The sequence below is a fragment of the Carex rostrata genome, chromosome 8 (genome assembly GCF_964058835.1).
Source record: "Carex rostrata chromosome 8, lpCarRost1.2, whole genome shotgun sequence".
Taxonomy (NCBI): Eukaryota; Viridiplantae; Streptophyta; class Magnoliopsida; order Poales; family Cyperaceae; genus Carex; species Carex rostrata.
In genome coordinates this window covers 3280076-3293702 of record NC_135925.1, presented here as the reverse complement: position 1 = coordinate 3293702, position 13627 = coordinate 3280076, and the positions used below count along the sequence as shown (strand labels likewise).

The following is a 13627-nucleotide window of genomic DNA, read 5'->3' as shown; positions in this document are numbered from 1 at the left end:
TTATGGTCATTTTTTTTTTCTTTACTTATTTTTTTGGTGATTACTTAGTCCGCATGCCCCTTGCTAGTTGCTATTCTTTAATTCAATTCTAAACTGCGGTATTGAAAAAACGTTCCTCTTCCAACAATGTATTCTACCCGTCCATGTGCAATTCTGATTCTGACATCTTCCGTGCTACAGTAAGCACTTATAAATCAATTTCATCATAAATTAGTAAATTACTAAATAAAAAGTTATTTAAAATATATATAAATCTATTTAATAATAATAATAATAATAATATTATTATTATTATTATTATTATTATTATTATTATATGTACAATAAAAGAAATTATCATATGTAATTTTATATTTATCAATTATTCCATAGTGTAACGGGTACAAAGTGAAAAAACTAATATCTACATTGGGATCAAAGAGGTTCAGAGGTAGGCAATGATATTTAAAGTGTCTATCTCTCAATGAAAATAAGGCCTACTCCTGAAATTTAATTTACGACTCATTAGAAGAAAATTGTGTAGAAGAGAAAGTCAGTTTAGGCTAATTTGCACAAAAGAATTATGCAATCCAGCCGGTATTGTATTCATTAATTTAGCCAGTAGAATTACTGTATGTAGACTAACTTTCTTTTTGGCCAGTAGAATTACCTAGAACAAAGTTAGTCTAGACTCTAGACTTACTTTCTTCTAGAATTACCTAGAAGAATTAATGAAATTAATTATGTTTGTATTTATATTCACAAGTTATATTTATATATGTATATGTATCCGTATTCACAAATTATTTATATAAATTATATTTGTATATGTATATGTATCTGAAATGGTATTTGTATATGTATCTATATAAATTATATGTGTATCCGTATTCAAAAATTATTTATATCCGCATATTTAAATTGGAGTAAGGCTACGGTGCTATGGGTTGCGTAGAGGGCTAGGTACTATGGCTCAGTATTCGAGTTTTCAAAATCCTAACGGTCGATCCGAACCGTTCATCTTGTTCTCCATATTAATATGTGTTTGGAGACTAAATTTTACATTTTTTGAAAAAAAAATTTCTACTTTTTTAGATAGATAGAAAATCAAATATCTGAATGGTGCAGAATTTTTTAGATCAAGTGATTTTCTACCTATCTAAAAAAATAGTAAAAAATTTTCAAAAAATGTAAAATTTGGTCTCCAAACACATATTAATATGGAGAACAAGATTAACAGTTCAGATCGACCGTTAAGATTTTGAAAACTCGAATATTGAACCGTAGCATCGTAGCCCTCTATGCAACCCATAGCACCGTAGCCTTACTCTTTAAATTGCAAAAATTTGAAGACTGATCTGGATAGGAATCGGTCAATCGAGATAATCTCCGATCCATTTGTACTCTATCTAAAAACGAGATAAAATCATAAAATTAATAGAGTTTATGGAAAGTGGAACAAAGTTTGTTGCATCACAGTTCGCTGTAGGGACATCGGGTTCAGGGGCGGAACTAGGAAATTGAGATAGAAGAGCTAGTTGAATAAGTGTCATGTAATTTTATTTTATGAAGGGGGTTAATAGTGATATTTTTTGTAAAATTTAAAATTTTTAAGATAAAAAATACAAAATTTTCAAAGAATATGGGAGCTTAGCTCCCTTTTCTTACCATGTAGTTCCGCCACTGATCAGGCCGAATCAGCCATTTTGGCTTGGGCTGATTCGAGAAACACTTCGGTTGGGTTTGAATATCCTATTTTTCAGGTGAGCTATCAAAGTGGATATTCAAGAGGTTGGATAGAATATGAAATAAATTTTTATGGCAGGGAATTAAGCATAATGAACAAAGCGCTGCTCACAAAAACTATGTGACAATGGATTCAAGTAAACAGCCCACCATGGATGCAAATAACACCCAAGAGATTGGGGAACCAGATCATGGGACCTTAACTTAACATGTCAACACCGGTTTGGAAAAATATGAAGCATCTGCACACATTCTTTTCAATTTTGGTACAGTTCAACCTCGGCCAGGGAACGCACATGCCTCTTAGTGCCAGGTACTCAGACCTCTATACATATGCCATTAACAATGGTCACTGGCAGGTGCAGATTAGTCTGGACATACCGTAACAGGTTAAGCAGGATCAGCAGGAATTAATGGCGCAAGTCCAACACATAAACATTGACTCTGATGCAATGGATACACCAATTTGGAGGTCAAAATTAACAACAACTACATGGTAAAATCATACTACACAGCCATGGCACAGGGACCAGAAATCAGGGGCAAAATAGGCAACTTATGGCAAATTAAGGCACCACAGAGAGTACTGGTATTTAGTTGGTTATTACTTCATAAGAAAATCCTTATGATTGATAATTTAATATGGAGGAAACGGATCATTCCGAACATATGCTACTTCTGCTGGCACTCAAATGAATCAATACAGCACGTATTTGCTCAGTGCCCGCTACTGATATTTACTATGCAGGAAGTAGCGAATCAGGGGCTGCAGCTCCCCTCATGCCAGTATTTGTTATGTAATTTGGAGAGAACGATGTTCACATATATTTGCGGAACAAACATAATACACCACAGTTGATTGCAAGGGAATAAACACGACTGCACAACTTGAATCTCGACGATGTTGCTTTTTTATATGATTTTGTTTTTTTACTCGATTGATGCATGATAATATTATTTTGCAGTTTCTCAATTGTTCTCTGAGATATATATGGTTAATTGGTCCATAATTTATTGATCAAAGGCAGTAAATGATTGTTGATTACGCCTACAGCTTTTACTTTGTCATAAAACTGAAGTGTTTGGCACATTGCCAAAACGCACCATCTTGCCTAAAATGAGAGAAATGTTTGATATCCATGCAATAATATAGAGGACAACCAGCTACCTTCTTTTCATGTGCTCAATCCTTTAGATAAGCCGAGTGCTAATGTTGTAAAACACAAGGAACTGCTAATGTAAGTTGGTAGAACCATCATTTATTCTTTTCAGTATATTCCTGTCAGAACATACATCTTGTAAGCACCATCATTAGACCAGGTTGTTTTTCGTATTAATTATTGACGTAAAAAGGAAGATAAAAGATACATCATTAGAACGATTCAGCACCAAATATTAAAATAAAGTAAAATATTTTTTTGAAACAAATTTCTTTATCAACCGCAGGTTTGTAACAGCGTCTAAATTTATAGGATGCTACTTGAAACTTCTACTAGCTAACTCAAAATTATTTTGAAACTAAAATTAGCAGATTTAAGAAGAGCTAATTAAAAGTGCAATTGGGAGTAGCTTGCCCTGGTTCTAATACTAAAACCCTTTTGATCTTATTGAGTATTCCTTTATTAGCTTTGAAAATGCAGAATCCTCTCTTTCAAGCAGCTTTGATGGTGTGTCATATTCCAATACTCTTCCTGAAAAACAATAGCAAGTAAATTTTAGTCACATAAGCAAAACCAATATCTATGTGAATTTTTGTCATATGTACATTTTTTTCTTATTACCGTCACTTAGAACGAGAATGAGGTCACTGTCAATAACGGTGTGAATCCTATGAGCAATTGTGAGAACTGTACAGTCTCTAAACTCTTTGCGAATTGTCGCTTGTAGGATCCCATCAGTGGCTGAGTCAATGGAAGCCGTTGCTTCATCAAGAACCAGAATGTTGCTACGCTTCAACAGAACTCTCCCGAGGCAGAACAGCTGCCTCTGGCCCACACTCCAGTTCTCTCCATTCTCCACAACTGTAGTAAACAAAAAATTGCATGTAAGTGAACTTGCATTTATTTTGGCATTATAAAAGACATTGAAAATTCTTGTTTTTTCTTTGAAGGAAAAATAGTTGTATTATAAAATTATTTACTTAGTAATACTCTGATTTGACAATTTTTTGAAATGAAATAAGGTGTGTGTTTCTGTAGGTCTGTGCATTATGGTCGAGTTATAGTGATGATTATGCGTATAACTTAGCTAAGTAATCCTCAACTAAACAAAAGAAGCACAAAAGGAAATCAACAAAATATAAACAACATAGTAAGAGAATTTAATTTGAGACCAACAAGCACAGCAGCTAGTAGCCAAATATATCTTATTTGTTAAAAATAGTAAAAAGGAAATATATCAATGGATTATGTTTATTCTAAATTGAGAGAATTACATTATATCAGTCTTTTGGAAAGTTCTTACCTGAGGAATCTAGCTTCTTTTCACATCCGCGTATCAAGTCCCCAAGTTGACACTTGTCAAGCGCCTATGAAATTACAAGATTATTACATTTGTATACTCATAATTATAGCTTTAAATATACAGAATTCATTAAAGTTACCTCCCATATCTCTTCGTCTCTGTATTCATTCAGCGGGTCAAGATTTCCTCTAACTGTTCCCTCGAACAATGTTGGTTCTTGTGGAATAATGCTAATCCGGGATCTCAGATCATATAAACCAATCTTGCAAATATCAATATTATCAATTTCAATTGTACCATTTCTCGGTTCTACTAACCGGAAGAGTGCCTGTATAAATGTTGATTTGCCGCTGCCGGTACGACCTACTACACCTATTTTTTTCCTTCCTGGCACTACACATGTCACACCTCTTAGAACTGATGGTAGGTGCTCTGCATACCTTACCTATAAAAATTAAATAATTTAGTAATTAATTTAACAAATTATAATAACTAGGCCAAAAGGCACTCGTCAGAAAACTAGAAACCCCTTGCATTCAAACAATATATTTATTACATGAAAAAAAGCGTCAAGTCAAACAAGGTACCTTACAGGGAGATATATCCTATAACGTGACATTAAGGATTGTGAAATTAAATTCATAAAAACGTATATTGGGTTATTTTAGTTCTAGTTAGTTAACTCTTATTCCACAATGTAAAGAAAAATGTAAGACCAAAACTTTTTGTTTACCTCCAAGTTCTTTATATGGATTGTTCCATTTTCAGGCCATTTGTTTGGTGGCCGACAGTCTTCAATTACCAAAGGAGCTTCACTTGGTATACGCGAGTACTGTAGTATTCTCTCAACTGATATCATTTTATTTTCAGTGTTGCATATGTTCCATATTATTGTTGCTAGTTGTGAATTGAGATTTAGTGCATAAGTTACTGCAAGCCCTGCAATGCCTGTATAATGAAATATCAAATATCAATAAATTAGAAAGTTGAGATGATATTGATTTTGAATCACTTATATATACATTAAATATTAGGAGTTTAATAATCCTGTAGGATATCCTCAAAAAGAAAAAAGAAAATTATCCTGAAGGAAACTACATTAGTTGGGTTATTTAGTTATTACATAATTCTGACTATTAAAATGATTGCATATGATCATTTACAAGAGCATGTTGGTTGTAGGAATGAAGAAAGATGTTTTGAAGTTTCAATTTTGCTATGCTGATGGAAGGGTGTAAGTGTCTCGGAAATTTCCAATCAGAAGTTTTCAATTTTGCTAACAAAATAGTTTATGAAGGATAATTTAACTGAGAACTCACTTGGATTTATGAAACCTTCAGGGAGGCTGACAAGGAGGAGGAGAGAGAAAGCAAATATGAAATTAGATAACAAATTGAGCCTGAAGGAAAGCCATTCCATGGATGAAATGTTATAAAACCAGGGTTTCGAGTGGCTGTTAATGCGGCTTAAGTTGGACTTGCTAAACCGATCTTCCTGGTCAAATGCCCTAATTGTAGCAGCTCCTGTGAGTGACTCAGCAAAATGATGAAGAATCGGGGCTCGCTGGATTTCGGATAGTCGGGCCAGCTCTCGTGCAGTTGAGATGTAGTACCTCTGCAGTAGTGTAGTCATTATATAACTTAAGAACTCTGAATACTTATTTTGGTAGTGTAATCATGTAATACTGTGTGTATGTCTGTGCAAGATAGAGAGAGAGAGAGAGAAATCTTACTTGACACCTGAAGCAGATAAATGTTACAGGAACAAATATGGCAAATACCGGCCAAGCAATTTGTGACATAATCCCAACTGTTGCCAGGATTTGTATAATCGCAAAAGCACACCATCCTAGCCTGCCCGCAATTTCCATATCCAGCACACTCTGATCATTGGATGCCTATCATGACGATAAATGAAAAACAATTAAATATCTACTTGATTTGCTCAACTGTAAGTTGGAGCCCAACAGGAATAAATTGAAGCCTATATCTAATTGAAAAAATAATTGAGGATTAAAGGGGGCTATCAGTGCTTATTTCTGATATGCACTCCTGAATTTTCCCTATGAATTTGATATCTGGTGATTAATTTCAAAATAATTAAACTGAAAACATTATTATGGACTAATAGCACAACTGAGAGTAAACTGAGGCAAATTTGGGTAAATTAAGGAAAAATATGCAGGATTTAGTATTAGTTAGGTCTGCAGTCTGCACTCAGTTATACATCGAAATAAGACTGTCAAAGGGAAATCATCACAAAATGCAACTCTTTATTGTCTAAATTCAACTCAACAACTGACCCGATTTAATATCCTTCCTGTTGGGGTAGAATCAAAGAAGAGCATGGGTGCCCGAAGGATGCAACGAAGCATGTTCTTGAAGAATATCTCTGATGTACGAAGCCCTACCACAGCAATGAGCATAGCCCGTGCAAGCACGCACAATGAACTTCCAAAGGATAGAAGTGTGTACACCAAGAAGAGCATCCCCATCCCCACCACTGGTTTAGCTGAAGTTGTGGGAGGAGACGCCCATGCAATCCAGTAGTTACTCGCCACCTGTGCACATACACAGAAAATTAATATTAATTTATACAAATGTACACTACATAACAGCACACTGCAATCCCTCCCAGTGCACACTGAGAGAGCTTGTTAACTTACCAGCTCAACTACAGTACTAATATTGAACCAAACTCATACAGTTAATTAGGTTAATACTGGTAAATTAGCAATGTCAAAATGGAGCAATTAAAGTTGACAAATCAGTAGACAGATTTAGTGCAGTACAGAGGACATTTAGAAGTAAATTACTCAACCAGGCTACAAAGACATGTGTAGCGACATTCACTGTTTTTCCTTTTTTTATTTATCTGGAATTAAAGGAAGCAGAATCCCACTGGTACATAATCCATACCTGCAGTGACTGGAACATGAGTTGTGACAAAATTATGACCGGAATCAGGGCACCGCCTTTAACAGCTGTCATATATGTCCAGTAGACCTTTTTACCTATGGCACCTTTCTCTCTCTCTTCCTCCTGTGTAAGCCTCCCTTTCTGGGTGCTGTCCTCAGAAAGGTCGTGCTGCGACTCTTGCTTGCTTATGCTTTCGAATTGGTCAGCGGTGCTCTCAGAGTTGCATTCTAGAGACATTGATGGAAGCCTACTTGAACTTTCTGCATTAAGAATGGATTCTAGAGCTTGGCTGTGTGCACCAACCAAGGCCTCAAACCCTATTTTTTGCTGCAGTAGATCTTTGAACTTTCCTGCTTGCGCAATCTTTCCATCTTGCATTACCTATTGTGCATACATGTGGTAATACTATTCTCAATGCAAAACTTAATATAACCAGCATGCAACAGGTAGCAGAATGGAAGAATAAACTGTTCTCATAACTGCTTTTGGCAACCAATTAATTTATTATATTTTTGTGTTCGCACTTTTGATATATTTTGACTAAATAGCAAATAATTTTGGATACCCCCTTTCGTGGCTCTATCGTACAGAGTCAGAATTCGACAGTCTGGTAGATGTTGCTATGCTGCTTATGTAATTTTATGCCAGGGTTATATACAAATATATTACACCCATTACATTTGAGGTGGCCATAATTACATATAAACATTGATGAAGAAGCACTGAATCTGTTGTAAACTTACAAGAATCAGGTCAGCAGCAGGAAGAAATTCAACTTGGTGAGTGACATAAAGTATTGTTTTTTCCTTGAGAATGCCCATTAGGCAATCCTGCAATAAAAAGTAATATCAAATATTATCTTAGAAAGGACATTAAATGTCATGATATTAACATCAATTGAAAATATCTAATAATACTATTTTTTATCAAAATGTAAATAAAAGAAAGGCTTATATATGCAAAAATTGATACATAGATGGAATAGAACACATACTTTAAATAGTTGGCTTCCCGTGTGAGCATCAACAGCACTAAAAGGGTCATCAAGAATATAGATGTCAGCATCCTGATAAACTGCTCGAGCAATTTGAATCCTCTGTTTTTGGCCTCCGCTCATGTTAATACCTCTCTCTCCAATTTCTGTTAAATCACCATTGGCAAACAACTCTAAATCCTTCCTCAAGGCACATGCTTCTATGGTCTTTTCGTACTTCTGCCTCTCATACGGTTTTCCAAAGAGGATATTTTCCCTTACATTGCCTGACAAAATCCATGGTGTCTGCGGTACATAAGCTTTAGTTCCTCTTACCCTTGCAACACCGCTTAATTTTGGAATTTCACCAAGTATGCATGACAATAGACTAGACTTGCCTGAACCAACAGACCCACAAATAGCCACTTTCATCCCTTTACAAATGCTCAATTGTATTTCCACCAGTGTTGGTACTTTCGACTCGGTCTCCCAACTAAAGGCACCATCCTTAATCTCAATCTCATATTCTGACTCGTCTTTTGCCATGGTCTCAACCCCATTTGGGTCTATTTCTTCTTCTTGGAGATATGAGGCAATCCGATCACCTGAAACCTTCCCTTGCGCAAGCACCGAAAGCAAATCAGGCAGATTGAAAATTGGGTCTTGTAGCATTCGGAAGGTGGCCAATGCTGCCAAAACCCTACCAGCAGTTAGAGGAATCCCCATTAATATACATGACCCAAATGTAATGGCTGAAATAAATGCCGGTGAACCCCAAAATATAAAGCTAGTGAAGGCTATGAGTCGTGTTGATTTCCAGAGCCATCCATACTCTACTCCTCTCAATTCTTCCAATTGTTTTAGGTATTGAGTGTCCCAAGCTTGCAGTTTCAAAATCCTCATGCTTTTTAGAACCTCGCTTGTAGCTTTCATTCTAACATCCTTAGATGCCATGATTTTCATTTGCAACCTCTTCTGAATGCAAGTTAAGGGTATATTTAAAGCCATAATTGCAATTGTGGCTGCAAGACCAGCAAATGCCCCCTTGCCTAGATTTTGGTGAAGAACAAAAATCGCAAGTGACACTTGTACTGGTAACATCCAAACAATATTTGCAAACCATACAACATCAGTTATTCTCTGTATATCGACACTCATATAGTTTATGATCTCCCCACTAGTGTGATCTTGCTTAGACCGGCTAGACAAACGAAGCCCCTTTCGGTAAATATGGGATATTAAAGCGCCTCTAACCCGCATTCCTAATTGTCGTGCACCAAAAATCCACTGCCTCTGAAATATCGTTTCTAGAATTTTTGCACTGAGGAATGCAATAGCTAGTACATACCCTCTTGTCAACCCATTTTGTCTCTCTCCACCTAAAAAACTAACAAGCTCGTTGATTAAAGATGGCCCCACGTAAGACGCACATGCACTTGCAACCGCAAAGCATGCATTTAATGTCACCTTTTTTTTAACAAATATAAAGATGGCTTTGTAGACACCTGAGGTACTTAACCCCTGCCTCTCTTTCACACTATTCAGAATGTTTGCAAAGGAACTTGATACAAACTCAGAAGCATCTTTTTCATATAGTTCAGGTACGTCATCCCTTTCTAGAGGCTTCTTGTATCCTTTTGCAAATAGGGGGTTCATCCAAGAGAAAGTTACCAATTGAATGAGACTGGCATTTCCATAAAGAGATTCTTTTTTGTTTTCCCTATGCTCTTCAACTAAACCAGGTAGAAGGGGTTCTATCATGTCATTTTGTACCAAAGTGATCCCTGTTTTCCCTTTGACTGAAGCCACAAATAGATAGGTGGAAGAAAGTGCCATTGTTATGTTAACACATTCTTGCACTCGAACAGAATATTTCTCCAAGAGTATGAGGTGTATATCAAACGATAGGGATATAATAGCTTGAAAAAAGGCGCATGTCCACCATGCTCTAATAATTAGTGGGATTTGGGTACATTTCATGTGCTGAAATTTGAATGTAAGCACAGATAAAAGTACCCATGAGATTGATTGTAGAGCTTCCGATGTAACAGAAAATTGGTACCAGCAGTCGGTTTGGTTGAATTGTAGTATTAGAAGTGTGATTTTCAGGGTGTGAGATGCTAACACTATCAAGCAACAAGCTTTGGTTGCTTGGTAAGCCAAACTAGAACTTGATTCTGAAAATTTAGTGTTTCCGTTGGAATTTCTGCATCTCTCTGATTTCTCTTTGATCTTCTTAAGTAGAAAAAGAACCAGCATGGTTGCGAAAAAAATGAGGTGGATGAAAGCAAAAAGACCATTCCAGAAACAAGGTGAAGCAATTGTCGACCATCCTTCCCAAATTTGGATAAATTGGGAGCCTGTAGTGCATTTCAAAGATAAAACATTTAAGGACATGTTCGATTGTTATGAAATTATACATAATGAAATTCTAGAGGATGGAATCCCACTATTCAATTGATGGAACCTATGTTACTCGAATACTCCTATATGGACTTTGTATCCGTATCGGACACGTATCCGATATCGATACGTGTCCAATACGGATACGCCAGCTGGCGTATCCTTAACCTCTTGATACGGTCTCCGATACGGATTGATTCGTCTGGATACCACTGTGCACCGTGCATGGTCCACCATACTAGTTGTGGACCACATCAAAATGTATTTTCTAGTGCTCCAAGGAAGAATCGAACCCATGCCCTATGCAATCCGCGACAAAAACCTTAACCACTGTACTATTTGACATTTGATGTTAGAATCTACTAACTTTCATATTTAACGTATATCCAAAAAAAATTATATTTAATTTATATAATAGAATTTCTGAATTTATAATATAATATAATAGACGTATCGTGTCCTTGATTTTTGAAAATTGCCGTATCGCTATATCTGTATCGTATCCAATACAATACCCGTACCTGTATCCATGCAACATAGATGGGAACCCACACTCATGATCAGCATGGGAATGTTAATAAGAATGTGTTGGAAAGACTGTTCGGTTGTACCGTGGAAACAAACGTTTGAAATTTTTTTTTTTTTTTTTTAAGCATCATGTAACACTGATTTTATTACTAAACTGTTGAAAATGTAAATTTTAAATTTTTATATTTTGACCATCATGGGAGTGACATGGGAGGAATAGAAACTATAATTAATTTTTCGATGTAAAATAAAGTATAATCTGTCATTTTCTTAATAATTAGATATTAGTTGGTGCAGAATTTATCTCTAAAATAACATGTCGAGTCACTATAATTGATGTTAATTATTAATTAAAATGAAATAATCACCTGAAGCTTAAAAATTAACTAATTAAGAAAATAAAACTATTATTTAAAATACTAAAGTAAAAAATATTAATTAAATAAGTAATTTATAAAATTTAAATATAATAACTGAAAAGATAAAAATAAATGATAGATTGAAATTTATTTTGAGTCACAAAAATAAATTTAAATGGTCTATCATTTAAAATACTAGTTTAGCATACTCTAAAATACTAGTTTATTTAAATATAACTCTAAAGTAAAAAAAAAAAACTGTTATTTAAAATACTCTAATTTATTATTATTAAGATAAGTACAAAAATTCAATGGTCTGAATATAGCGATTTTGTTAAATACTTGATAAATATTAAAAAAATTCGAAAAAAAATATAAAATTTGATCTGTAAGCACATTTTAAAATATCCATCGTGTTGAACGGTTTGGATCGACTATTTGAACTTTGAAAACTTTGTAAATGGAGAGTATAATTCGGTATCACCAAAAAAGGTGTAATTGGATCCCTCCTCATATATAGATATATTATAAAGAGTCCACACTATGATTGTACATGGAGAACCACACAGCAAAAGTCTCAACAATTTTAAAGTTAAAATCAATGGAACGAGGTGTGCTAGCTTAAAAAATATATATTCGCAAAAGATAGATAGATGGTGCTTAAAAAAACATCTGTCCTTCTCACATATATAATATTACAGAGTATGGCTAATATAACATCAGTGTCATTTCAGTCTATATAACACAAACTCCAAAACCTATCAAATCGAGTTCAAATGGTGAATCCAAACCGTTCAAACCAATTTACTTTATTTATGAGTGATGCGTTTACATGCAAATTTTTTATATTTTCAAGTTATTTTAGTATCAAATCAAGCGGCAAAAAAATTAAAAAATGAATGTATTAAAATTAACTTAAAAACTCAAACATTTGACCGCTTGACTTGATATCAAATAAACTCAAAAACTTATAAATTTTACATGTAAACGCACAACTAATGAAGTAGATCGGTTTGAACGGTTTGGATTCACCATTTGAACTCGATTTGATAGGTTTTGGAATTGGTGTTATATAGATTGAAATGACACTGATGTTATATTAGCCATACTCAATATTACACTATTCTTATGTACAAAATTTGAAGCAGCTTTTATTTGGAGGAATTTCGTCTCTGTTTTTTATCATGGTATAAACATAGAAAATAGATATGATGTTCTCATACATATAGTTATTATAAAGCTAAATTTAGAGTATGCTAAACTAGTATCCTTCGACGAAATTTATTTTGAGTCACAAATCAATCCGAAAATTAAACTAAACTAAACAATAATTTTTTTCTTACTTGATAGATTGAACCTCCGGTGACCAGCCATGAGTAGCTTCTGCTCTGAGATGCTTTCAAACCCCTCCTTTAGGAACCTGATAAAACGGTTCTCTCTGTCCATTGGTGCATTGAGAGAGAGAGAGTTAATGAGAGCGCGAATATGTATATATAAAACGGGAAATATTGAAGGATGTATTGATGTGATTCAGTGACTGGTATTGTGGGGTGACAACTGACGAGACATAAAGCATCTCTAATTCTCTATTCTCGAGATTGCTTTGTATTTGGTAATTTGGTTTAATATTTTTTTCTATTTAAGACAAAACTTACAAGTATACCCCACAAAATCTCAAAATATCACGCGTAATCCCACTAAACCAAAATTATAATGCAATAACCAAATAATGTTATCTGCATGTTGTTAGGAGCAGAGTCGGATTTTTAAAATACAAGAGTCAAAAAATATATGAGAATTAATCACATAAAATTTTTCTATGAGAATAAAAATTAATTTTACAGTATCATAACATTTTGTTGTAAATTATATAGAAAATCATATATAGATCCTCATTCCTTCTACTTAAATCCGCCTCTACATATTGTCATTATGTAAAAAAGATAATAGTTTGCTAAGAAGATACGTAACGAAACATAACTTTCTTTTACCATGTAAATCTAGTTCATAATTGCAATATGGACTAATTTATTTTAAAAAATTACAAACATATATATAGCAATATGAACTACAAACTCCTACACAAATTTGGTGTCGAGAGTTTTCCAATCCTAATTAAAAAAAACTATTGGGAAAAAAATATCCACAGCTTGATTAGAAAATTGATGCAGCCTATATTGTCAATTACAATTACGAAATTCGAATCTTATTTATAATAGAAATTATCAGCACTCATCTCTCTCAAAAACAAAAAATTG

General features: G+C 34.3%; 1 protein-coding gene across 1 annotated transcript; it reads right to left on the bottom strand.

Moving 5' to 3' along the window:
• Positions 1–3133: 3133 nt before the first annotated feature.
• Positions 3134–12980, bottom strand: LOC144558842 (putative ABC transporter C family member 15). The gene is made up of 12 exons (XM_078307744.1): positions 12713–12980; positions 8101–10439; positions 7850–7936; positions 7107–7487; positions 6491–6748; positions 5921–6085; positions 5508–5802; positions 4922–5136; positions 4328–4633; positions 4189–4252; positions 3507–3746; positions 3134–3416 (listed from the first exon to the last, which is right to left on the bottom strand). Exons 1-12 carry the CDS (start codon positions 12813–12815, stop codon positions 3313–3315), a joined length of 4557 nt encoding a protein of 1518 aa, XP_078163870.1. The 5' UTR covers positions 12816–12980; the 3' UTR covers positions 3134–3312.
• Between the last annotated feature and the right edge of the window lie 647 nt (positions 12981–13627).